The sequence below is a fragment of the Etheostoma spectabile genome, chromosome 13, assembly GCF_008692095.1.
Source record: "Etheostoma spectabile isolate EspeVRDwgs_2016 chromosome 13, UIUC_Espe_1.0, whole genome shotgun sequence".
Classification (NCBI taxonomy): Eukaryota; Metazoa; Chordata; class Actinopteri; order Perciformes; family Percidae; genus Etheostoma; species Etheostoma spectabile.
The window spans coordinates 18,932,488-18,959,837 of record NC_045745.1 but is presented as its reverse complement, the minus strand read 5'-3'; the positions used below and the strand labels follow the sequence as shown (position 1 = coordinate 18,959,837).

Below are 27,350 nucleotides of genomic sequence, written 5' to 3'. Positions count from 1 at the left end.
TGTAGCTAGACAGGGGCAAACTTGGCAAACTTCACGCCAGGACAGAGTTAAGCCAAAGAACTAGGAAACTAACTTACGTTAGCAGTGGGGAAGCATTCTAGCTAGCTATCAATATTAGCTGATGTAGCTAAACACTGGCATTATGGCTAATGCTACACTCTGCTGCAACTTTTCCTCTGTGGCAGCAACATCAAACAATGGCAACAACTCTTTTATACTGAGCAAAGGTGCAACGCGCTAATATACGTGCGGTAATAGTTATAATGTGAAAAAGACACGTTTCTTACCTTGTCCGACCAAATACTAGTGGTTCCTGCATGGATGTATTAGCTAGCTAAGAGAACGGACTCTTGCCCATTGACTGGTTCATGACTGGAGGCAGTGTGGGTGTGGCAGCGCCTCCCGCAGGATGGTTAGTATACTGCAGGTTTACTTCCTTCAAACTTTGCTAACAGTGACACATTCACATTAATTTACAAAAGGCTTTTTGTGTTTGCGTAATCATTATTGTACTACTTTGCATTGTAAGATAATTCAAATCATTGACACAAATTTATGTTCTCAAATTATTTGAAACTCAGGATTTCTATTGACAGAATGATCCATGGGGTTGACTGAGCAGGCCATTCATATTACTATAGATACGTCCAATGCCAAATGTTTTTCTATCAGTATTTATAGTAATAATTATAATTTTCGAATATTAGGATTGCAGGACACCTCCAAAGATAGTTTTCTTTTAGGTCAGCAACTGACTAACGTTACCATATATCAGTCACATTTTAAAAAATCCAACTAATTATCAAAATAGTTTCAAAATAATTGTATGTCCAGTGATTGATTAATCAACTAATCGTATCACTGTTCACTGTCTATTTGAAATGAAATGTCCTTCTGGTCAACTTTGGCAGAGCAAGGACCTTGCACTCATCTATTTATATAGCTATCAAATCTATGTTCTCACCAACAGAGATCCTTTCGTGAAGACAAATAAAAGGAATTTAAGCAAATGTCCACAAAGGACACGATAACAGGGTGTTGTAGGGTCTTCACTTAGCGCAATTAATACATTTTTACTTTTCAGAAAAACATTTCTCATCACTCAAATGCTTTTTATTGTCAATATTTATTTTTGCTTTTTTTGGTGATGCAGCAACAACAGCAGCACCCAGAAGGTAATTTGTTGGACCACCATTCACACTGTTAAGTAGAAAAAAAAAACAGTACAAGGCTACCAGAGAACAACCAACAGATCATTGCTTTTGAATGAGAAAAGCCAAACAAGAAAATACTGCATGACAGTAACTTGTAGTTTCTAGTTTCAATATACAGAACAAGTAAATTCAACAAAAACTCCTTCCTTCCTTTTACGCATCATAATCCAGCATTCCAATTATGTATAGTGAAAAGAATCCACGACTTGGCAGTTATTGACAACCCATGTTGGTTTACATGTGCCACTGTACCTATTTCATATTTAGACATACTGCAATTTTTACACTCAATGAATTATCATGTGTTTATTAATAGTTTTCTTCTGCACAGCCACTTTGCTTACAATTCAAATCTGACATTCTTAGCTTAAATGTGCCCAGGATGCTGAACAAAACAATCTTTGACATAATGGCCATCAAAGCAACACAGAAAAAAAAGTTTCTAACCCACAACTTTTGTCAAAGTAGTCCATTCAATATTATTATTATGCAATATTTTTGTATTCATCAAATAAAATAGGAAATGACATGCTAAGGTGGCTGACTGACAAATAGTATTTAGTAGGGATGCTGCTATCTGGGTCTTCTGTGCCATCAATAATCTCAGAAGAATGACAGAATTGTATGCGAGTAGCAGGACAAACAGTAGCTCAGGTGGCAGCCACAACAGTTAGTCAATGTCCATTTCAGGGAGCTTGTTTTTCGCTGTTCCCTGTTCCGGGCCTGCAGATGTGGCTTTGTCTGAGTCGCATGGCTGGCTCTCTGTTCCCTCCTGTCCATTAACGGGCCCATTCTCGGTTTTCTCCTCCTTAGGAGGCTCCACCTTGGGCTTGGGTTTGGACACCACAGGATTGCAGGCTGAATAAAGCTCCTGAACAGGGAAAAAGAAAGTATTCTTTAGAGCAGTGAATCCTAAACTTTGTTCTGCACGGCCCTCTTTTTGTAGATACAAGTATTTTCAGTCACTTTAATTTTCTTCAGAGACCAGTGTCTCACTTGATCACAGCTTTTCATTTTTTTTAAATAATTTTGGGGTTTTTCCTTTATTTAAAATAGCTGAAGGGAGACAGGAAACGGGGGAGAGAGAGGGGGATGACATGCAGTAAAGGGCCTTGGGTCGGATTAGTACCCCGGTAGCTGTCAAGGACAGACTACACAGGGCTGGCACTCTACCAGGTTAGCTGTAGGCCGCCCCACTTGATTAGAGTTTTTAAATGAAATTTCTACAACCAGTTTGGACAATGACGACTTGTTTTATTATTTCACACTTCCTAGCTCCTGCTACAAAATTGCTACAGCCCTTAAAGATGATTGTAATGGTTTGTGTGGGGCTGGCAGTTGTTCTCCTGCTGTGTGCGCAGTAGTGTGGCAGTAGCTCAGTCCGTAGGAACCAAGTACAGAGAGTGGACTGGTAGCAGGAGAGGTGCCAGTTCACCTCCTGGGCACTGCACTCTTGAGCAAGTCACCAAACCCCCAACTGCTTGGGGTTCTCTTACACGGAGCAGCCCCCTCTCCATTAGCATATATAGGTCCTGAGAATGTTTGTAATTCAGGCCGGTGTTCAATGTATGTGAAGCTGTACAAACAGTAGAAATTGTGAATTTCCCCTTGTGGGGAAAGGCATTCTTCTGTTAATCAGGACTGTTAATATTTTTTTCTTTTTTGGGCTTTTGCACTTATGTGACTCAATATCAACAAGAAAGGGCGACATGCAGCAAAGGGTCAGAGTCAAACTCGGACTGCTACCGGGTGAGCTACCGGGGCACCCCAGTGTCAACATTTTCTACTGCTTTGTATAACTCATAATTGTACACTACCTCAATTACCTCCCTGGCACTGAGTGCACACAATTACTCAATGCATTTTTGTGTACAAACATGGCAACATTAAGCAATGCTATATTCATGGTCCTCCTGCACCAGTAGGTCCTTTTGATTTTTTTGGTTCCACACACTTTTTTTTTTTTTTTTTAATTTCACATGTGTCAATATGTGTGCTTGTGTGCCTTGAATGCACTCTCAGTACCTTTATCTTAGTCTGGATCTCTATGACTTTGACCACTGGTTCCAGAGTAAGGTCCTGATTATTCTGCTGGTTCATCTTGCTGTTCATCCAGACCATGGCATCCTTCACCTGCTTGTCCACCCGAGTCACCTCTAGCTCATCAAGGTGATCGTACAGCTCATCCTGTCGGGAGATTACACACACATTAATGGAGAGATGGCAGAGCAAGGGGGAAAAGCAAAAAAAAAAAAAAAAAAAAAAAAAAAAAAAAAAGCGGGCCTGTGGTGAAAAGTAGAGACTGACTCGACTTTTGGAGAAACGCAACCCCAGTGGGCAATTATGTAACTGGAGATCAGACATGTTAGTGTGTTTTGATCTATGGTTTAAGGCTGTGTGAGAGTCCCGTACAGTAAACAGGAAACATCTCTGACTTTATCGCTGTCACAAGATAGTCTTAAAAACACTATGAGGGTAAAAAACGGAACACAATCAGTAAAAATAGCCCATCTAGAAATGATCTGACAGAAAACAGTGATTGTGAAATATAAAGTCTACTTGTGCTACATTTGGGTGTTAAAGAACACAATAGGCCTGGATCGCCGGATCTATTTGTTTCTGTCTGAATGTCCCGTAAAGCCGGTTGGATATCATGGTTCTGTTAGATTGTTTATAAACAAACATGACATTATGTAAATCACGTTGTCATATTTCTTATAGGCAAGCTAAGGATACTTGGAAAGTGAAGAGAGCTAACATTAAAGTGCTCCTATAATGCTCATTTTCAGGTTCATAATTGTATTTAGAGGTTATACATAGGATTACATGGTTTTTGCACACTGCTGCAGCTCCTCTTTGCACCCTGTGTGTTGAGCTCTGTGTTTTAGCTACAAATATATATATATATATATATATATATATAAATAAGTTAGCCCTCATATAAATGTAGCAAGCTAATGTTAAGTTACAGCAACACGACTTAAGTAGTTTACTATCGGAGCTATGTTTTTAATACATACATGGACGTTTGGCTGTGGTGTCAGCGATCCTCAGCAGTTTTACTTCAGATTGCAGCAGAAAGCTGCTGTACTTGAGCTTCACAATCCTCGGGGAAATGTAGCTTGTGTGTAGCTACCACACTATATGATTTATAAAAGAGCTAAACTACTGAAAAGCTATTTAAATCAGAAACTGCAACGCTATTGAGAAGTAGTTAAACTAGTAAATGTACTGCCCAACACTGCTTGCAATAAAATTCAAATTCAGCATAAATGCAAATGCTGGTTCAGCCGGTTAGCATCACCAATCGACCCAACTCTAGAACTAGCACCTCTCCAGCTACCAGTCCACCACTTCATACTTAGTCTGTACGGGGACTTTAAACAATTCCAGTAAACTACCAAGAAAATCTAACTAAGCAATCATTTGGTAAGTCAACGAATTTGCTCTCTGTGCCAAGTTACCTTTGCCTTATAAGCTTCAATGATCTTCATGTACATCTGGATCTGCCTGCCAAGCTCCTCAAAAGCTTTTGGTCTCTCCTCAGCTTCCATGTATCTCTCACATATTGGCTGGCCCATTTTCTGTAGAAAAGAACATCAGGTTTATTCAGCCAGTCATCCAGAAAGACAAAAAGGAAAACAATTAACTTTAGAAACATTAGTGATATTGTAGAGGATACAATCATATACTCTCCTGCAAACATGACATCCATGTTCAAAGTCCTTTATACATAAAGATGCATGTCTAATTTTTTTAAATCAGTGCCTTCAACTTTGGTGCTACATGGATCACTGTCACCTGTACACAAGTCCCAAAACTGGACAGTGAATCATCTTCTTAAAATCAAAGTTCACTTTTGAATAGGAATAACTCTACTTCACTTAGACATCTGTCCAGTCCCACACTGCATGCCTGGTTACCTTCAGTTCAGCCAATTTGTCAATGTAAACTTGTTTTTGTTGGTCCTCTCCGTCTTCATACAGCCAGTTCTCTGTGTCCTCCAGTTTTAACGAGAATGTGTCACGATCCTTCATAAACAAGATAAATATCACAAAAAACATAAACAGAAAAACAGAACAAAACATGCATTATATAATAATTTAAGTAAAGATTAGCATCTGTTACATACACATGCATATGTGCACACACACACACACACACACACACACACACACACACACACACACACACACACTATAGTGTGATCTATACTCACAGCTTCATTTACAAACTTCTCCAGGATGCCGTGCAGTTTGTCCCTCATTTCGTACACATACTCTTCTACATTGTTCTTTGCGTCATTCCTCTCCTTCTCTAGCTTATCCTGCATGATCATTTTACCCTGGAATAGTCAGAATGAAAGTGTTACTGATTAGTAAGCTAAAGTGCACACCATTGAATATATTAATCATGTCTGGTGATGCTCACAAAGATTCCTTTAATGCTTAAATGTAACGTCATGTTTAAGTCTAAATGTTCCACTTCCTAATATTTGATAATATACCTTTAATAACAACCAAAACCTTGTGAAATGTTACAATCATGTTGTAGTAATTAAATATAAGCTTGTCAAGTTTATAAGTGGGAAAGTTAAGAAGCACTAGAGCGGGGACAAATCTTATCCACCCAAGTAGTAAATCTTAAAATACCATTGAGGAAAAGAATATTATCTTACGAGATAAAACACAGCTACTGTATTCCAAACATAAATTGTCAATTTTTTCTTAAAATAATAAGCAAGCGTGCTCGTGAGTAAGTCTCACAAGACATTCCGGGTGATTTTAAGAGCATTACCTCATTCTCCACAAACATATTTAGTGTGTCATTGGACAGTTGCCATTGCAAATTGTTCTCTATAGGCAGCTCCACGGTCTTCGTTTTGACTTTGGGCTTCTTCGCTTCAGGGGGCAGGTCGTTCTTCTTCACCTGCTTGGCATCCTCTGCTGTCTAAAAAAGAAAAGATGACATTGTTTTTGTATGACTAGGACATGCCTAAAGACCACGTTAAATATTTAACATGGTTAATGTTTTACATAAGTGAAGCAGAGCCTTCAATAGCCAACAATCTGAATGATCTTATTCTTGGGGTTATTGTTACATAGTCCCTTTGAACTCACTCAATGTATTTTAATAAAAATAAATGGGTATAACTCACCAGTTAGTAATACTGAAATGCAAATCAATTATATGCTGAAACACAGTAAATTACTTTTGTGATGTTTATGTAGGAGAAAATGCAGAACACCCTATACCGCACCTATTGTAAAACATGTTATAATAACAGTTGATATTGTTATGACTAGTGCTGTCAGTTAAACACGTTATTAACGGCATCAACGCAAACCCATTTTAACGGCGTACATTTTTTGAATCGCAAGATTAACGTTCTTTTTGGTCTAGCAAACTTTGTAGTTTTTTTTTTTCAACATGCTGTTGCAACAACTAGTAACGTTAGAAAAACTACAACACCACACCAGATCTAGCTAGACTGGAAACAAAACAGGCCCGCCGCGCACACTTTGGGCTTGCGAGCCGGCCAAAGAGTAGTAACGTTACATTTTGAGTGGATGGCGAGCACGAGACGCCAAAATGGATGCCAGTAAGATTCGGAATGGAAAGTTTACTTTTTTAAAGTTACCAAATGGTTCCATTGACAAGACCAAAGTGGTCTGTGTGTGTTGTCGTTGTGAACTGAGCTATCATCGCAGCACGTCCAGTCTGAAATACCACTTGATGTCCAAGCACACAGCTGATGCCAAGTATTTCAAGTATTTTTCACCCTTTTGATGGACAGTGTTACACTGTGTGAGAGATTATTTGCTCCAAGTGAGAATGTTACGTGTGAAATTGAACACTACAGTAGGCTATATGCCAATGTTGTTTTCAATAAAAAACAAATTTGCACAAAGCAAGCCGATGTTGAGCATTAAAATGAGAAAAAAAAAAGAAAAAAAAAATCAAGGGACATGTAGAAAAGATAAAAATGTGCAATTAATTGTGAGTTAACTATGACAATGCGATTAATCATGATTCAATATTTTAATCATTTGACAGCACTAGTTACGACCAATGTAGTGTACCTGGCTGTCATGCTTAGTTTTAGGTAGATCTTAATCAACTGACCCTCTGTCCAATTAGAACACCTGATCCACGTACAAAAGGCCCTTCCTCCACCTCCCTCACTCTCAACCACTGCAGCCAGTGTCAGCAACTTGGTTATTAGCCACCACTTTCTGTTATTTTGTTGACCTTTGGTTTATTTTATATGCAATAATCTTTCTTTCGTATAGTTTGTTTGACTTCTGTTGCTTCCCCTGAGCCATGGTCACAACAGTATACTAAATGCAACAGTTACCTTACTGCAGGGCGATATGGCAAACAATTTCCATTTCATGCCAGAGCAATATTTATCCCAATATTTGATAGTTTTCTATTAAATAATTATATTCGAAATTTAAAAGTTGAATATTAAGACAAGATATTTAATGTTAAAACCGATCAACTTTTTTTGTTTGCATTTATTCACTTATTTTGGATTTGATGCCTGCAACACATTCCAAAAAAAGTTGGGACAGGCATGTTAACCACTGTGTCACCTTTCCTTTTACTCAATAAGCATTGGGAACTGGGGACTTATTGTTAAAGCTTTGTAGGTGGAATTCTTTCCCATTCTTACTTGATGAATGACTTCAGTTGCTTAACAACCAGCGGTCTCCATTGTGGTATTTTGCGCTTCATAATGCGCCAAACATTTTCATTGGGAGACAGGTCTGGACTGCTGGCAGGCCAGTCTAGTACCCGCACTATTTTACTACGAAGCCACGCTGTTGTAACTTGTGCAAAATGTGGCTTGGCATTGTCTTGCTGAAATAAGCAGGGACATCCCTGAAAAAGACGTTGCTTGGATGGCAGCATACGTTGGTCCAAACCTGTATGTACCTTTCAACATTAATGCTGCCTTCACAGATGTGCAAGTTACCCATGCCATGGGCACTAACACACCTCATACTATTACAGATGCTGGCATTTGAACTTTGTGCTGATAACAATCTGGTTGGTCCTTATCCTCTTGGGTCCGAAGGACTTGACCTCCATGATTTCCAAAAACAATTTGAAATGTGGACTTATCCGATCACAGCACACTTTTCCATTTTGTGCTAGTCCATCGCAGATGAGCTTGGGCCCAGAGAAGCCGGCGGCATTTCTAGGTGTTGTTGATATATGGCTTTCACCTTGCATGGCAGACTTAACTTGCACTTTTAGATGTAGCAACGAACTGTGTTAACTGACGACGGTTTCCCAAAGTGATCCTGAGCCCACGTGGTAATATCTTTTACATAATGATGTCGGATCAAAGGTCACGGCCATTGGTTTTAAGGCCTTGCCACTCTGAATCTTTTGATAATATTACGGACTGTACATGATAAAATCCCCAAATTCCTTGCAATTGTACGTTGAGAAACGTTCTTAAACTGTTGGACTATTTCCTCACTCAGTTTTTCACAAAATGGTGAACCTCGCCCTGTCCTTGCTTGTAAATGACTGAGCCTTTTGTGGATGCTACTTTTATACCCAAATGTGACCAATTAACCGGTTCACCAGTGGAATGGTCCAAACAGGTGTTTCTTGAGGATTCCTAAACTTTCTCAGTCTTTTGTTGCCCCTGTCCCTGCTTTTTTGGTTACAGGCATCAAATTCAACAAGTGTGTAAAAAGTGAATATTTGCACACACACAAAAAAAAGTTGATCAGTTTGAACATTAAAAATCTTGTCTTTGTAGTGTATTCAATTGAATATAGGTCAGAAAGGATTTGCAAAGCACTGAATTTGTTTTTTTTATTTATGTGTTACACAACATTCCAACTTAATTGGAAATGGGCTTTTAGTTGGAAAATGGTAAATTGTGTGTTAATCTGCCAAACAATACGTTTTTGGGAATTGTTTCTACTGTTTAAATTGTTTGTATTCTATTTACACTGATACATTATTTAAGATGTAACAGCTCTAGAGTTTATTGCCTCTTTTAATGGCAGAGCTCGGTTTAGGAACACTTCGTTCTTGGTTTCTTAAAAATGACCGGTTAGAATGACACTCTGGCTGCGGCACATTTAGGTGATATTTAAACAATTAAGGTAGGACAGAAATAAGGAAAGAAAGAAGGAACCTTCCTTCATCCTTTCCTAACTTCATTTCTTATTTCCTTGCTACTTTTGTTATTTTCTTACATTCTTCTTATTTCCTTGTTTTCCAATTTCCATACTTAATTCCTTTCTTGTTTACCTCCTCCCTTCCTTTCTAACTTCCTAGTACAGAAATAGAGAAAAGTAAGGAAGGAAGCTGGTAAATTCAGCCATACACAGTATCCAAAATGCATTGACACTATGGTGATTGCCTTATCGCCCAGCACAAGGTTACCTCCATCTCTTCAGGCTCTGATTTCTTTTCTTCGTTGTCTCCAGCCCGAAGTTTCTGATCCTCCTGGTCCACCTGCATTTTGTTCTGACACACGGTAACAAAAGGTAAGACATATAAAAGATAACATAAGGCATTATGCATCTGGTTTTATCCAAACTTTGGGTTTAGAAATTTCAAAACCCATTCAAAACCAAAAATGACAGAGAAACACCAACCAGACACGTATTTGTTAGAAATTGTAACACAGAATTTGACTTGACAAGATTCAACTGGTTTTTGCAAATCATTTAGTATGTCGATTTCTTTTTAATTAAGACAAAAAATTCTTCTCTCTCTGCCTTTTATCACGCCACGTACGCCAAATAAATTAAACTAAGCTATTTAAAGGTAGTATTTGTTGCAGAGCTTTTTGAGTGACATTAAATCAGTAGAACACTTATGACACATTATTTTAAGGAAAAGGGACAAACTCTAGAGCACAGATGGTAATGAACAACACAAAATAAAATGCTATACAAATTACAAAAGGAGGCATTAGCGAGAGATAAATGCAACTCCTTGAAGCTGTGCTGAGTTTGTTAAGTCAAGACATCTAAATTCCACAGAGATGACTTTTCAAACTGCCTATTAAAAACCAAGGTGTGGCCAGACTGACTGTGAATAGGATCTCGGAGGTGAAACACAAAGCAAACAACATACAGAAACCAGGAGTATGTGTGTGTGTGCGTTTCACTCATTATTCTCTTACACCCAGTGCAAATACACAGAAATACACACCTCCTCCTCCTTCCCTGTCTGGTCTGTTTCCATTGGCTCTTCCCCCTCAGTTGTTTTTATGACCTCTACAAGCGAGGCACTCGATACACTGAACATGCCGTGAACGTTGACCCGAACCTTCACCTTTATCTTTGCACTCTCCCCAGATGCCTGAGGAACGACATTCTGGATCAGGAACTGACCTGTAGGGCAGAGGAAATAGTTAAAGGTTAGAATAGGTGAGAATATCTTCTTATTAGGCGAAGGGTAAGGAAGCAAGGCTGAATCACAATATATTACATATCTGCAGTTTTCAGAAAATTATTTACATGTCACTACATGTTTTAGCAATCATTGGCATTAACGTATTGTGACTAAAGGCTGGTTATAATTGGTTGATCAATGGTTAGGATAACATGCTTAATGGTTAGCATTATTCAAACAGCCAAGTAGATGCAACCACTCAAATATAAGAGCTAACATGGAGTTGAAGCAGGTAAGTTATAAATTACCTAGTCTCGAAGCTACTTATAACTGGTACACTTTGGACTTAAGGGAAAAGTCTGTATTTTTCAACCGGAAAGTCTGAAATCCTATCTTATCTTAGTTTAGGATGACATTGAGGACTTTGGTATTATAGCAACATTCATCCTAACTGCATTTAGGAAAACAGTAGGATTGCATAGACTCTGTCCCGAATTCAAAATAAGTTCCAGAAATGGCAGCAGCGCTGTTGTTAGGTCTGCATGGAGGGTCCACCTTGAAGGTCAGCCCACCTTAAGTGAGCCTAAAGCATAATTTATGCTTCTACGTTAAATCTACGCCATAGCTATGTACGTAGGTACGTGGAGACAGACCCTACGCTGATCCTATGCCGTAGCATGATGTGCACCTCTCGAAAAATGTAACTACACGTTACAGCAACGTAAGCGGCTCGGCTGTGGCCCTTGTCCATTAACATGAAATCAAGGAGAGAGATAACGTGTCTTGCTACAGATTTCCTACCGTGGTCAGAAAGCTCAGGGGAGACACTTTGTTTCTTTCACTGTGACTTAATTATGTTATTTATGTAAATACTGTATCATAATATACCTTTAACTATGTAAATATCCACACTCCTTATATTTCTTTATTTCTTTATTTATATTTCTTATATTTCTAATATCTGAGCAATTGTAACACAGAGTTTCCCTTCGGGGATCAATAAAGTATTTCTGATTCTGATTGTCGGCACTTGCTCCAAAGCTAATCGCCGTCACTCTCTCACTCGCTCTACTACGCAGACCTACATGCTGCCCCTGCTGAGATCGACGCACACACCAGCGCACAAGTCTAAATTTCAGAATACTTACGTAGGCTACGGTGAAAATTCTGCGTGGGGCCTCCACACAACTATAAATCAAGCTTAAGCCAAAGTTTTTGCTAGCTCCGTGGCTCCACTAATCCCCTTCACTTTAATTAGCGGGTGGCAGCAAGACACAGACTCTTGGCTTGCGTCTTGGGAGGAGTATTAATTACCGACAAATATACACACACATACATGCCACATTCATAGCTATCACGCTAACATAATACACCCACCCACACACCCACCCACCCACCCACACACAGAACTTGCAGTACCTATAGTGCTGTTGGGGTAGGGCAGCTCCTTGGGATTGTTGTAGTAACCTTCAAGGGTGAAGGGCTCTTTTCGGAAGAAGGTCAAAACTTTGGAGAAGGGAGCTGCATGGTTCTTTGGGAAAACCTCACAATCACTGTAAAAACACAGCAGGAGTTCAATGAAACAAAGAAAGTAAAGACCATTCAAGTAAATATTTTACAGACCTATACTAGTCAGGATTTAAAGATTCTTAAAATGTGAATGAAACGGGCATAGATTTCAGATAGTGTGTGTGTGGTACAAATGGACTATGGGCATAATGTGCAGGTGTAGCAGAAAACCCTACAGGTAAAGGTACACGCATCTGAAAAGACAGGGGCGGTAGACAAGTGTGGTCTTAAAAACCAATCCTATGCAGACTTCTAACTTTGTCTTAACTAAGGACAGACTGATTATTATTATTATATACTGTATATTATATTTTTTGGCAGTTTGCAGATTATCTGTATCAGTGTTTTATTTGCCTGATAACCGATAAAGTAAATTGATTAAAAAGTGTGCTACTTTGGCTCGGCTACAGCTCTGTGTCTGTCTCTGCTCCGGATTCACTCCCCACTAAGTTGGACTTAATGTCCCGCCCACAACATTATCTGACTCTTTTTCTGTGCATTATGTTGAAAGTTTCTAATTTATTAAATAATTGCTTGAATCATCTAAAACAATGTTTTTTTTGATTTTGTAACATTCCACAATCTTAATTTTGATTTAAAAGATTTTCAGTTATAATAACTACTAATAATTGGTATAGGCCTTGAAAAAAACAGTATGGGTCGATTCCTAGTCTTAACTGCAGGTTTGGAGAAGATCATTCAAATTCCTCTCATATTTTAATATGGAGATTTGTTGAATACATTCAGCTGTTAGACTATTCGTGAGAACTATGGTATAATAGACATAATACAAAATAACAGAGATGAAAACATTAAACTGATATGGAAATTACATTCTAAATGTTTTAAGTACTCCTAAAAACTAACTCCTTAAAGCTCAAACCCCAGAATATCAGTGAAGTCCACTGAATATTAGCTTTGCAGAATCTAGTGTGAAAGCATCAATAAATATTTTCACAATATTATAGTACCATTTCATTGCTAACATTAGCTATCAGGTTCCCAGACATATGCAAGCTAATGTTAGTAAAGTATTAGTGCTATTGTTATTCTGTATATTCACACAGGCTCAGGACCTAACCATGCGCAAAATGGAGAGATGTCAGAGTGAGTGGTCTGCCAGTGCTGGACCAGCGCCCTGAGTGGTTGGGTAAAGCTATAGCTATTGGCAAAGCCAAGGAGGTGAAGTAGCATCTCTCCAGCTACCGATCTGTACTTTGGTCTATATGGGGACCTGAACCAGTGACCCTCCGGTTCCCAAAACAACTCCCTACGGACTGAGCTACTGCCACCATCCGTAAATGCAAATTCTACGCGTACGAGAATACTTTGATTAGTTGGTGGATTAGGTGGTTGGTAATTACACATGAATGAGCACATTTGTGAAAGAACAAAGTGGTTTTTGCTAGGAATCAACTCAAAAAGTTACACAATGGAGCTTTAAGTAAAACAACTCCTTATATTATTTGATGTTCTCAGGTAAGGCTGACAGAGATCGTACCTCAGTCCCTCCTCTGCAGCTGAATTCCATTTTAGAGAGATGGAGTAGGGGACAACATCTGTAATGGAGAACTCTCTGACTTTGAATGCTGGCGACAAGATAGCACACTGCGGAGAGGAGAAGCAAAATACAAAACACAAGTTACCAAGGCTCAAACCTTTACATCAAATTATTCTGACCAACAGCAAGAAATTCCGTATCCTACCCAAATATTAAATTTCCACTAAAAAAGAAAAACAAGATTTGATTTGTATTTGTGAAGCTTTAACCAGCTGTTTTTTTACGTAATAATATACATATAATAGACAAAAAATAATTTAGAAAACACATCCAAATGTTTTTACACAAATCATTAAAGAACAAATAAGTTGTATCACTTAAACATTAAGCATGTGTTTCATATTACTCCCACTCTACTATCACAGCTGTCAGCGATGGAGTTTGCTGTGTGAGTCACCAACAGGACCAAAGTGTTGGTCATTCCAGGTGAGCTGTACCTGCAGAGCACAGCCTCTAGCCACGGCCTCGTCTGCGTTCAGGGTGGTGCTCAACTCTTTGCCGAAGAATTTGCTGATTCGCTCTTTAATTGCGGGGATTCTGGAGGCACCACCCACAATCTCCACTGCATAAATATCTTCTTTTTTTAGCTCTGAAGACAGGAAGCAGGAGAGAAGGATAATACAAAACAATATTGTTGAAGTTTACAATGTCACAGCTTTACTTTACAATACTCAAAAATGTATGTGTGAACAGCAACAGAAGTCTTTAGGTTAAACCACAACACAGGATATGCCTCTTTAAAATTTAAATCTTTTAGTGATAGCACTGTGCTCAATACTAAACACTACTACTCTGGTACACCAAATAAGTTTTAATTAAATATTTGCCATATGACTGCTCAGAGTGGACATGCAAGAGCAAGCAGAGATAAAGAGGACAAAAAAATGATCAAAGGGAGGAAAGAAGGCAGTGTCCAAAGGGAAGGGCTGTTTCAGAAATATAAGCAAGTGTGCACGTGCTGACGGGGGTAGTCCAGCTGCTATTAAAGTCAGATGTACTCACTGGCTTGTTCCATGACGTTGCGCAGGGGACCCTCTACTTTGGCCAGCAGCCCCGCACACATCTCTTCAAATTGACCTCTGGGGACACATGTTCATAGATTATTAATACACACACACTCTTAAAAAGTCATTTCTAATTATCGTAATTCAGTTTTTTTTAAAGATTTTTTGGGGGCATTTTAGGCCTTCAATGCCAGGACAGCTGAAGACAAGAAAGGGTAGAGAGGGGGGGGGGGGGGGGGGGGGGGGGGGGGGGGAACGACATGCAGCAAAGGGCTGCAGGTTGGGGTCAAACCTGCGGCATCGAGGAGTAAACCTCTATATATGGACGCCTGCTCTTCCTACTGAGGTATCCGAACGCCCAGTAATGCAGTTTTTAAATGTGTGCTATAGCAGCCCTCTTTAATATTCAGGGATTGGTAAATAGAAAACAAAAATCAAAGACTACAAAGGCTTTACATAATCAATAAATAGAGCAGACACGTTGCTTTATTTTAGCTGGTCCATCTTAAGCAACAACGGCACAAAAACCCATTAAATATAGTGTTTCACAGGCTCTCAATGATTTTTGTTATACATATTGCATAAGAGACATAATCCTTTTAATTACTAAAGTAACGCTGTATCTTCTTCACCTGTTAAGTTTACCGGAAACATCAATGTCATTCATGAAGCACTCAATGTTGAGAGGCAGGTCCGAAGAGTTGGCACTCATCAACTTCTTGAGCTTCTCACACTCTTGGTAAAGTCGGACCAGCGCCCGGGGCTTGGACTTGACGTCCAGCTTGTACTTTTTTCCAAACTCCTCACAGAAGTGGTTGACCAGGATGTCATCAAAGCCCTTTCCACCAAGCTCTGAATCAAACGCTGTGGCCAGGATCTGATGGTGGTGGAGTAAATATTTGAAAATGATTAACTTAATGGATGAATATTTCATATCACTTCATATCTGTATGTATAGGATGGGTGTGAGTGAAGATAAATTAAAAAAGTGGATTTGTGTTCAACATTTACACTCAACATGTACTCTTTCTTTAGCTACATTAGGTATCACAATTTGGTCAGGTGAAAAGTATCTCAAATGTTTTATAAATTAAGTAAACTGAAGTGAAGATAAAGTGTTTCTATTAAAACTACTTTCTGGTTTTGGCCTACTTCAGTTGAGAGGCAGCCCACATACTGTATATGGCATTCCTAATAAGAAATAACGTGTGCAACGTGTGGGTCAAATGTTCTTTTTTGCTAATTAATTGATTTTAAATCATTGGTTTCATCTTTTTTTTTATAATTCATCAAAATTATCACAAAAAGGTGATTTGAAAAAAACATTTCTTGGCTACTAGCACTGCTTACCATCCTGTTTCTCTATTACCACATAGAAAATTATCAACATTTTGGCAAAACCAGCCAAGAACATAGTTCTGCATCATCACATACTGCCCTAAAAAAACCTCAGCGTGAGTATCGCTTTTGAAAATGGGCACAAATTATTCATCACTCACCTTGAGCTTTCCCTTGTTGAAAGCACAAACTGACACCTGGTAACCAGAGTGGCCCACATCCACAAACACCACTATCCTGGCCTTCTCTTCTGGAGCTGGCAGGTCCTGTTTGTAGATTCCATATGCCAGAGTCACTGCAGCAAACAGGCATAATCTGGTGTTACTTTATGCCCCACAACTATGCCTAACTATATCTGACCTATAAAAATCTACCAGACTGGAGCGCCTTGGTAGCGGAGTGGTTTCAGGGCATGCCATATAACGGCAACTTCCCAAGTGTAATTCCAGCCTTGGGACCTTTTTTACATGGCATACCCCTCTTGCTCTCTCCCACTTCTACTCTGTCCCATAAAGGCAAAAAAGACAAAAACTGATTCTTACAACAACTGTTTTTAAATACCTACCAGACTAAAAAAATATACACAAATAAAATGAAGTAATATATTCATAACAGGCATTTGTTTCACAAAATCATGGGAAAATTACAAACTAAAATATAAATTTGTTTCTATGTTTATGAAAATATGCTTTAGCACTACTGTGAAATATTTACACAGATGTATAGATATGGCTTGCTCAAACCATGGCACCTTTACTTAGCAATGCCTTTTGCCAAATACTTATCTAGAAGTAGACAACTCAATACTTTCTTGTAGCTTTCTTAAAAGAGGTGACTGCTCCAGGAGAAAACCACAGCTCACACAAAATAGCTTCTACTATTGTTGAAAAGCCCAATAACTAGAAACATTGATTCAGATGCTGCTAGTCCTGCATAGAGAATACTTTGTTTCAATGTACCTGCAGTGGTCTCATTCATTAGGCGTAGACAGTTAAGGCCTGCGATCTGAGCTGCATCCATGACAGACCTTCTGTCTGCGTCAGTGAAATAACTCGGGACCTGGGAGGGGAAAACAACGCAAATGAGGGATTTATTATTGGACCCCCCCATTACAAAATAAAGTATTAACTGTAAGGCATTGAAAATGCCAAAGATGTCAACAAGTTAAAACGTATACCTTTATCCTTATGTGAGAACGATCACTTTGAAAACCATTGATAAATGAATTGCCTACATCGCAAGATGTCTGGATAATGTTGTCGTCTTAGATACTCTGGGTGCCAAAACAAAACATTTCCTTGTAGAAAAGGGCTAAATATAGCTTTTGGCCACGGTAATAATAACATGTTGTCTAGTGCTGATGCAAACTGTAGATTTAGATTTTAGCTAAGTAACAGCCTCTATGTGTGAAATCTGTAACGTTACATAACAGATGCTGTTGGTGAACGGTGAATACATATACTGAGCACAGCAAGAAACACACATCCCACTCTTCACCCAAAAGATGCAAGAAAGGAAATAACTCTTTCAAACAATACATCTGTTGAAGTACCTAAAGCTCAAAATGTCACATGAACAGATGGTAATATATTTATACACCATGGAGGGCGGCTTTCACTGGCCATTTTATGACCCACACTTCTTAAAAATGCAGGTGGATGACATTAATAAATGCCACTCAAAATACCAGGATGTCAATGTACCATTTCACATAAGTACAGAGAATGGTATAAAGACCGGTAAGTAAAGTGAGTCGTATGTCTCTTGAAGCCTCATCAGTCCAATGCCACATCTTTAAATAAACTATGTGACGTGATCCAACAAGAAAAAAAATTACACCTCATTAAACATTTAAATTCAATTAAAGATATGTTGCCACAAAAAGCCAAAACACATCCAGTTGTACGAAGATATGCATATTTTCACACTTATAAACAAAGCACTGTACTTTATTAAGATGTTTTATAGATTTTCAGACGTCCTGCTGAAGCCGTAAAATCTCCAGAAATGCTTACCGAGATGACACAGTCCACAACTGGTTTTTTTAGTGCACTTTCAGCAGTTTCCTTTAGTTTGGTCAGCAGCATGCCAGTGACCTGCTCGATGCTGAACACTCTCTCCTCCTCCATGTACATCACCTACAATTGAGGAAAATTAAGAACATGATTACACTGAGGCAAATTGTTTAAATAGCTTATAAATAAGTTAAAACAGCTAATCAATAATAACAAAAAAGGCTGCCAGTTTCATTGAAGATATTTTAACTAATTGAAAGCTCATCAAACAGGACCTAAGAACTTAGAGTGTATGTATATAGTATGTAAATATGCAATCTAAAAAAACCTTAATACAAGGAGTAATTCTGTGGGCATCAACAGCTTGATGGAAACTTCTGATATATCAATTCTTCTGAGGACTCGCGTTAATTATCTCCACAGAGACACTAAATGTTTTGAGTGTTAAGGTCCTGACACAGCAGGCAGAAGGTAAAGAGCTAGTGGCAACAAAGGCCTCACGTCCCCTGTGTCATTTTGCAAAAACTACAGTCGACGGCCAGCTAGAATGTACCTTCTGCCCTTGGGTAAGAGGAAATAACTCTCCATACCAGCAAGCAGTGGAATTCTATAAGTAATTTATAGAGGGAAACCAATATTCACATTGTTGCTATGATACATTCAACAAAACAGTGTTTGCCAAAATCAGCTAGCGGCAGCACAGAGCCTACGGCCCCTCTGCTCCACTCCCTGCTGAGGCGACAGCGGACACCAGGAGATGGCTAGCTAGCTGTCCATCTCCCGGGCTGTCATCTGTCTCTCTGCAAAGAAGTTTCCCTGCGGTGGGGAGTGGAGGGACCGAGCAGCTCGCTGAGGCTAAATGCCAAGAAAACCAATAAAACAGCTTAAGACAGAGGCAAGAAAGACTGTTTTTAGGATAAAGAAAGAAAACTGGATAGACAGGGGAAGAGAACATAGAAGAGCAGCTACTATTTAGAGTAAAGAGCATTAGCAGGGTACAGAGGTGTAAGCAATATAGTCAGGAATAAGCAGTTTTTTTTAAATATTTTCTGTCTGTTAAATTTCCTTTTTGATTGACCAAGTTCAGTGTACGGTATCCCTGATAAATAAAGCACCCGGTTGTTGAGTGTGCTAACCTAAGCCTTACTTTGACATTTTATAACAAAAGAAGGCTTCTTCAGGGTTACCTATGTAATATCTAATACAGAATAGGCCATATTCTTATTCTTACTTTAATACCGATGGATCCAGAGGGCATCTGCGCCAGGTCGTAAACCAAGTTAGACTTGGCTGACTGGACATAGGGGTCTGAAAATGCCCTGCCATGGAATCGCTTGAAGCCCTGCACCGTGTTCTGACAGTTGGTCACCACCTGCACATGATGAAGACATGATTAAATAAATTAAAGTTACCAGTTTCCAATTTTTTGCATTTAATTACAAGGAACTCTAGGGATGTTAACAGGGCAACTGTATTGATCTTACCTGGCTCTTTGCAGCTGCTCCTATAGATCGATTTCGTGGGCCAAATGATACGAATGACCTGGAAAACAAACAAAAATGTTTTGCTACAACGCACATGCTATTACGAGCAACCTGTCTAAGTTCATTGTATTGTCCACCTAAATCTGAATACACCCTATAAGCAAGACAGATGATGTTATGCCTACACATGACATGACATTTCATAGCTCAACCCACGTAAAACTGGACAGACCATTTCCCATGTCTGCAGCAACACTAAAGTAAAACCCAATGTGTAATATGAGCTTTCTTAAGATAATTTCCTACAAACAGTAGCTAATGTAAAAGTGAAATCTTCCACATATATAGAATAGTATACTTTTAACCTCAGACAGACTGTACCTTTTTTCACATAAAGCTTTATTGAAACCAGGATTGTGGCTAGATGTAGGCTTGTTACAACATTGTTACAATAACCATCTCTCTCAGTTCAGGCAGAACTGTATAAACACAGTGAAGTGGGGGGGTCAGTCCACTTGTCGCCCAGTAGGGGTGGAAAAAAATTGATTCTTCTTAGATGCATCACAATTCCCTCTAGAAAGATTTGATGCTCAATTATGATAAGTTAATAATTGATTATTTAAAAAACAAAAAACAACAACAACTTAGAATTTAGGCATGAGTGCAGAAAAAAACACAAAAATGGCCAAAAAGAATAAAATAAGTTTCCTATATACACACACACGATCTAATATGACATACAGCAAATAATTTGCCAAAACAGAAAAGGCTGTTCATATACTTTATCACATTATATCTGACCACTTCATGTTTCATGTTCTAAGAAGCCAATTCTTCACCTTTAAACATGACTGAGCCTCCGACATGGAAGATTACTGTGAGAGAAGGTGACTTTAACAAACATGTTTAAGGTTTAAGCATGAAATGTCTACAAAATAAAAACCACAGTAGACAAAAAATGTAATTAACAAATTTAAAAAAAAGTTTAAAACATTAAAACTTGTGTGTGACAAATACTGTATGTGTCAAAATCTTACAAACTCAGATTTATATGACACATGGAAATGTATATTAAAAAATTGTTGCATCGAGAATCGGTTTAGAATCAAATCGTTGGCCTCTGAATCGGAATAGAAAAGGTAACCAGAAATTCCCACCCCTATATCCCAGCGGGTTGTGGTCTAAACCTGCCCGTCGTCATCATCCCTGTTAGACACAGATGTCAGAGCTACAGTTGCTGACAACACACGAGTGCAGTGGAAGTGCAAAAAAGTGTAAATGCAACACGCTTGAGGAAATTGGCTCAAGAGACGCCAGGTCACATCTTGAAGCAAGACCAGAGTCACCTTAACTTAGTTTTAAGATATGGTGTTTTTTTATGTCCACATTTGATTGATGTGAAGGGCAGAGCACATGGCCAGAAGAACATTTAGATACACATAAAAAAGAAAGTTGAATTACCGTAAATAAAAATGAACACTTAAGGATTATTTAACAAAGATGTACACTAGTTTTAGGGCAACACTTCTAAAAGGCAATTCTCATCACTGTTTGATCAATAGATTATATTATTTTGATGAAATATATCAGTATCACAAGATACCAGAGGCCAGACTGATGCATTAAAAATGCATATTTGATTTGACCAATAGGCAAAACTACAGATATAATATTACAAAAATAGAAATAAGCAAGCCACTCTTCACTATTTTGTTTCTGTAATTAGCAAGTTTACTTCTTTCTTTTTTTTTTTAAATCAGTTTAAAAATACTACTTGGAAACATGAAAATCCCACTTTTAATATTAGGCCTGAATTGATACTCATATTATATATATATTATATTTAAATTGTAATTCTACTGCAATAGCATGATAGATACTTTATTGATCCTAATGGGAAATTCAAGGTCCACAACATACACATCATAAGAGAATGTTAAAATAACAAATCCCCAAGAATAATATGTATATGAATATCCACATAGACAGACAGACAGAGAGACAGACAGACAGACAGACAGAAATACATTCATTCGAAAAGTGACGCTAACTATATTAACATTCTGTGAATCGTGTTTTTTTTAAATCGAGAAACGTTTTTGAATCAAAAATCGATAGAGAATACAATTGTGACATTTTGTAAATCGTACACCCCTAATATCTGATGAGGTAACAACACCTCAAGAGATATTACATTTTAAATACAGGATTTACAGCCTACTAATTTGTTACAAGTAGTCATATTCTCAACTCATTAACAAAGCTATATAGCACATGCACACATGACAACACCTTACAAACGACGCCTAAACAATAAATAATAAATTAAGATTTGCCGTGTCAGCCGAATGAGCTAAACTTCAGTGAAATAAAACCAAACACCTTGATTCATTAAAAAATGTATAGCTTAGTATGGTTAAAATCATAGACAGTTTTTTTAATGAAATACTGTTAAAATAAACTGTAACGTTACTTAGAACAAAACTTGCTAGAATATTCTAGAATATGTTGTATGAATCCAACAAGCGGTTGGCTGCTGTCGTCATCGTTAAGAACATAATGCAAGGCGCACAGTTTGCCACACGGGGGACACCGGTTGGGTCGGAGCATTCGCCTTCAAGACATGAACAACATTGTTACGAAAGGGACAAAACACCGCCCGCACGTGTTCGTTGTGGGCAAAAGAAGCACGTTTTCAAACTATACAGTAATGGTACTCAAAACCATAGCTAGACAGTTAAAGAAACTCAAAACGGAAGTCTTAGCTAGCTAACGAGAGGGCTAACTAACAGGGGTTCCATGGTTGGTGGGAGAACGAGCTTTGTAACGTAACGTTAAGGATTATTTCTAGATGGTTCCACGATGCGCTGCACAACATTTGCATCAGAAGTCCAATAAATAATACCTGTGTTTTAGGTACTTACGGTGTGCATCTGTCGCTGTACTCGTTAGCGACAGTCTCGATCCCTCCGGCTCGGGCTACAGCTACATAGCAGCTTTGAAAGCCCAAGTCAAATCCCACCACTGACATCTTCAGCGATACGACTGTCTTCTCGTTATCTACAGCTCTACTTACAGAAATAAAAACAAACGTTCAGCTTTAAACGGATGTAAAAAAGCAGGTGAAGTAGTTGTGTTGCACTGTTAAGTCTGGCTACTTATAGTCATAATCCACACCACTATTACCGGTGTCTCTGCTCTGTGTTGGCAGGCTGCAGCAGCAAGGTGGTCTAACTGACTTCGCGCCGGGAGTCATCGCGAGATCTGTGTAGTAGATAGCTCTGGACCTTTCTAGAACCATGTGGAAATGTTCTTTGTTTTTGGGGATAAATATCCTTACATTCCTTACTATTGAGAGGTCATTTCGTGGTTTAAGATTCACTATGAATGCAAATTGCATAAAGAAACCATTGACTGATTGTTTTGATCATGCCTGTGATCAACTAGGTGGGAAAACAAAAACAGACTGTGCTGCACGAGGGTGTTGAAAGTATGAAGTCATATACAAGCACACCACAGTATAAACACGAGTGAACAAACCACAGCCAGACATTGCATTTTCACAATTTTGTAACTTTTTATTACAATTAGCTATGATTTTTTACATTGTTGTAGTTTGCAACTATGTGAGCAACACAGGAGCACCGGAATAAGCTATCACCCCACTGAAACACTGCACTGCACTATTATGAATTAGGAAATATTCTATTATCGTTAATGCGTTCTATTATTATTGCTACTGTTCATCATATCATTCTATTATACCCATTGCTATAATTATTATTAGTCATTTCTACTGTAATTGTGGATGCTGTGCATCTCTCTCTGTCACCCCCAATAAGTAATTGTTTATTTGAGTTTATTCCACCTTTGTGTATTAAGCAAAATGTGAACGATGTGCAACGTTTTAAATACTCTTTTTTATTATTATTATAAAACATTGGCCTATAGCATGCTTTGTTGGTGGGATTAAATCACATTTTAAGAACCCATGGAAAAGAATGAATTGAGAAACGATGATATGTCCCTGCACCTCTGACATAAAGTAAATCTACGTGGTTGTGATGGCAATTGAATGGTGGGTGGGAGCACAGTGTTGCTTACACAGATTCAATTAAGATAGTAATGCTTAATATCTGCTTTTAAGGAAGATTTAATTTTTGTAATGTAAATCAATGAAAGAAAAAATATTAGATTATTATTATTAATATTATTAATATGGTTAGATTTTTCATATTTGCATTGTAATGAAATCAAAGCAATAACAATTAAATTCAAACAGGATCAAAAAGAATTGGTCTCTCTCCATTCCCATACATATTTTCCAAGCGGTCCACCGGAAGGGGAGGGACTTCGACTCTTTTAAGGTTGCCGGAAATAGGTACTGGTACGAAATCAATGAAGAAGAAAAAGTAAACTGCAACATGGCGACTCCCATGCATAGAATAATAGCTAGACGGCAGGCGTAAGTATAATTCACGCAACTAGATAAAACTGCACCGTTTTCATCGTTTTGTGAATACGGCGGTCTTTTAAACACAAATAACATTGAGCTCATCGTGCTTGGTGTTATATGTAAGAAGTAAATTACGAACCCAGCATGACCGATTAACAGAGCACAAATGCGCCGCGGTCTTTCTCTACAACACAGAACGATTATTTACGGTTTTCTGTCCTCAAACATGTATTAGTATTTAAATCGTGCCTAACATGTTTTAATAACCGGAGAAAGTAAAAAAAAAATAGTACAACATATCTCAAGTAACAATAATTGTGTGTAAGATACAGTGTCGACTAAAACATTTGTTATGACTTGTTATATCATAAATTACATGTGTGATGTTCAGCATGGTGGCCAATGGTTAGCACTGTGGCCTCACAGCAAGAAGGTAGGATAGGACCTTCCAACAGTTTTACCAGCTAAGATTAAAGGTCTCATGACATGGTGCTCTTTGGATGCTTTTACTTAGACCTTAGGGGTCTCCTAATACTGTAGTATCTTATATCTGTAGTATCTAGTATCTTTCCCAAAATCCAGCCTTGATGCAGAATTACAGCCACTAGAGCCAGTCCCACAATGAGCTTTCCTTAGGACGTGCCATTTCGGAATCAGTAGCTTTTGATAGGGGGGCAAGGTGGAGGCTGGGGGTGGGGCCTTGACCAACTGCGGCTTTGCTCGTTTGAAAGCCGTGATGTCTCTCTCTCATGGATGTTGTCTGTACACGATCCGTGCTGATCCTACCTTTTAAGGCATACTACTTAGGGCAAATTACTCTGTTGTTAGATATAACACACATTAAACACAGGCCTGAAATACACACATATTCCCAGGACCTATAAATGGAGAGATGTCAAAGTGACGGGGCGGCCCATGACAGATGCCCCGATCATGTGGGGGTTCAGTGACTTGCTCAAGGGCACCTTGGGAGGCCCAGGAGGTGAACTGGCACCTCTCAAGCTACCAGTCCACACTCCGCACTTGGTCTGCATGGCGACCCTCCAGTTCTCTACCTAAGTCCCTACAGACTGAGCTGATGCCACTGCCAAAAGGATTCAAAGCTGTACTTTGCCGAAAAGTACTTCTTTAACCCCTAAACTGATAACAAGGATATGTAGCTGCAACCATGATGTATGTTTTTCTTTACAGCTGTAGTGACTGTCATTGTCTATCCTCATTCAGATTTGTCTGTTTTATTTTGTGCAGAGAGGCAAACAAACAACATGTGCGTTGCCAGAAGTGTTTGGAGATGGGACACTGGACCTACGAATGCACAGGGAAGCGGAAATATGTGCACAGGCCGTCAAGAACAGTTGAGATGAAAAAGAAACTCAAGGAGAATGAAAACCAACCCCTCAGCATCACCGGGTAAGGCTTCTCCATCACGGCACTACTAATGACAGAAAGGCAGGTCGTTGCTGATTCTGGTTTATACTACTACAACACGGGAGTCATTGTCAAAGTGCTGTTGGGTGACCCAGTGGGGCTCCTTTACAAATCTGGAGTATTTTAGACTTGTTAAAGGAATCTGGAGATATTTTATTGTCTTACTGGCAATGCTGTGGTTTCATGTGCACCCAATAGTGTTTAAGTGAAACAGAGCTGTGGAAGATGTAGAATAAAATGACATTTGACAGCAACTTTGGATAATTGACATCAGGATATATGGATAATGACTGAGGTTTACTTTAAGTTTTGGTGAGTTTCTGGCATTCAATGACAGTTTGTGAGGAAGACGAGAGCTTCACTTGTTTACTTCAAGGGCCAAATTGTGCCTTTTTGGCTCAGTGATCATAGGGTCAGAGGCCACTAGATATGCAGAGAAGGCCCCCCACCTACAGCTGGGAAGCAGAAGTGTCCCATTATGTCTCATTGGAACTACAGATGCGCTACCCGATCTTGCATAGTGCGGTTGTAACCAGTAGAGAGCCGCAAAGCAAATGCAGAAGTGCCGTTCACAGTGTTACAAGTTGATGAACCACTGATGTGATTTTGGAAACAGTATTTAAAGTTACAAAAATTTCTCTAGTGTTGCTTGAACAACTTTAGGATTTACAGTTGCTCTGCTGAATGGTTTGGAATGAGGTGGGCGACCAGCTTGAATTTCATGGTTGTCTTAGTCAGTCAGGGAATTTGACTCATCAGTGGGACAGTTGGACTAAGCTGAGATGTCATGCTTTAAGACACTGTGTACCATGTAGCAGGAACAACACTCAGCAGTTTCTGACCCACACTAAACAATTTAGCCATATATAACAATAGAGCCACTGTAGGAAACACACAGCTGCACAGTGAGTTAAAGGAGTCTGGATCATAGACAGTTAAAGAAATGGACCAAGAGATCCCGTTGCTCTGGACGGAGACCAGTGAAATCTATAAGAAGCACTTTTTCGGTGAGTGCTGAGCGTTTCTGCGCAGCCTCCAGCTGAGCCTGACAACGTAGATGTGACTTGAGCAACCTTTCTGGAAGTTGTAGGTCTTCTGATATCTGTACCAAGAGAAATCTCAATCATTTTGAATCGGAGAGCGTTAGGTATATGTAAGGCGATAACATAGGCACAGGCTAGTTATTGCTAATTAAAATGCTAGTTAACATTAGTAATTAAACCTAAAAAGCTAATGGAAGTCCAAACTGTCTGCAAGCTTCTCCTGACAATACGGTGGTTTGTTGACTATGCGACAGCAAGTCGCTTGGTTATGACACAATCATGATCCTATTTTTACAAAAATGCCTGCTATGAAACCACAACGTAAGATACAAAGTAATGGAGGCTTTTAAACATTGTTGTGTTTCTTTAGAAATAAACAATGGACAATTAAAGTTTTTAAACGCTTCAGAAGTAAAGGTATATGCTGTCAAAGTGACGCCAAAATGAATGGCAGTCAATGAAAAAGGGCACCATCTGAGCTATGCTTTGTGGCGGTTGGTCTGAATGAAGCTTTCTGTAGTTGTACTAGAACAAATTTAAAGCTTTGGGGCTCCCAACACAGTAACACCTGGTGGCTTGAGAATGATAATCATTAAATGAGCTTATTCATTTTATAGCATTGTAAATTGGTGTCAGGTGGATATTCTATCATACTATGTATTTCTATTGTACATTACTATATTTATGAATTCTCTTCTTGTCTTACTAAAGTGTAGCAATAACTACATGTGAGGTCTGAAGCGTCCCAACGTCAGTCACGTGGTACTACTCATTTGACAAAAGATCCGATACAATGTATTGAAACATTGTAGTGAAAATGACCTTTGGAACGTCAGTATCATTCTACTATACTGTTAAAC

General features: G+C 38.8%; 2 protein-coding genes across 2 annotated transcripts in view; one reads left to right on the top strand and one right to left on the bottom strand.

The window, feature by feature from the left end:
- Nucleotides 1–1,451: 1,451 nt before the first annotated feature.
- On the bottom strand, nt 1,452–22,780 carry hspa4a (heat shock protein 4a). Its single transcript, XM_032533551.1, has 20 exons — nt 22,750–22,780; nt 22,488–22,631; nt 19,564–19,621; nt 19,311–19,451; nt 18,080–18,202; nt 17,024–17,123; nt 16,226–16,359; nt 15,359–15,603; nt 14,725–14,801; nt 14,160–14,311; nt 13,663–13,769; nt 12,012–12,145; nt 10,410–10,591; nt 9,633–9,716; nt 6,012–6,164; nt 5,434–5,559; nt 5,138–5,245; nt 4,679–4,798; nt 3,240–3,401; nt 1,452–2,085 (listed from the first exon to the last, which is right to left on the bottom strand). The coding sequence occupies exons 2-20, from the start codon at nt 22,592–22,594 to the stop codon at nt 1,885–1,887; spliced, it is 2,514 nt and encodes an 837-aa protein (XP_032389442.1). The 5' UTR covers nt 22,595–22,631; nt 22,750–22,780; the 3' UTR covers nt 1,452–1,884.
- Nucleotides 22,781–23,919: 1,139 nt separating this feature from the next.
- zcchc10 (zinc finger, CCHC domain containing 10) overlaps nt 23,920–27,350 on the top strand; it is a 7,847-nt gene continuing 4,416 nt past the window's right edge. The window contains exons 1-2 of the mRNA XM_032533552.1: nt 23,920–24,028; nt 25,268–25,429. Coding sequence (XP_032389443.1) covers nt 23,988–24,028; nt 25,268–25,429 — 203 coding nt within the window. The 5' untranslated portion in view covers nt 23,920–23,987. The remainder of the gene's footprint in view (nt 24,029–25,267; nt 25,430–27,350) is intronic.

What these genes read in the sequence shown, in the direction of transcription:
- hspa4a (XM_032533551.1), bottom strand. Translation starts at nt 22,594, where the DNA reads ATGTCAGTGGTGGGATTTGACTTGGGCTTTCAAAGCTGCTATGTAGCT. An exon ending in TCAACAAGGGAAAGCTCAAG is followed by an intron (nt 15,604 to 16,225) that starts GTGAGTGATGAA and finishes CACCACCATCAG; the next exon opens with ATCCTGGCCACAGCGTTTGA. An exon ending in CTAGAGGCTGTGCTCTGCAG is followed by an intron (nt 13,770 to 14,159) that starts GTACAGCTCACC and finishes TCCTCTCCGCAG; the next exon opens with TGTGCTATCTTGTCGCCAGC.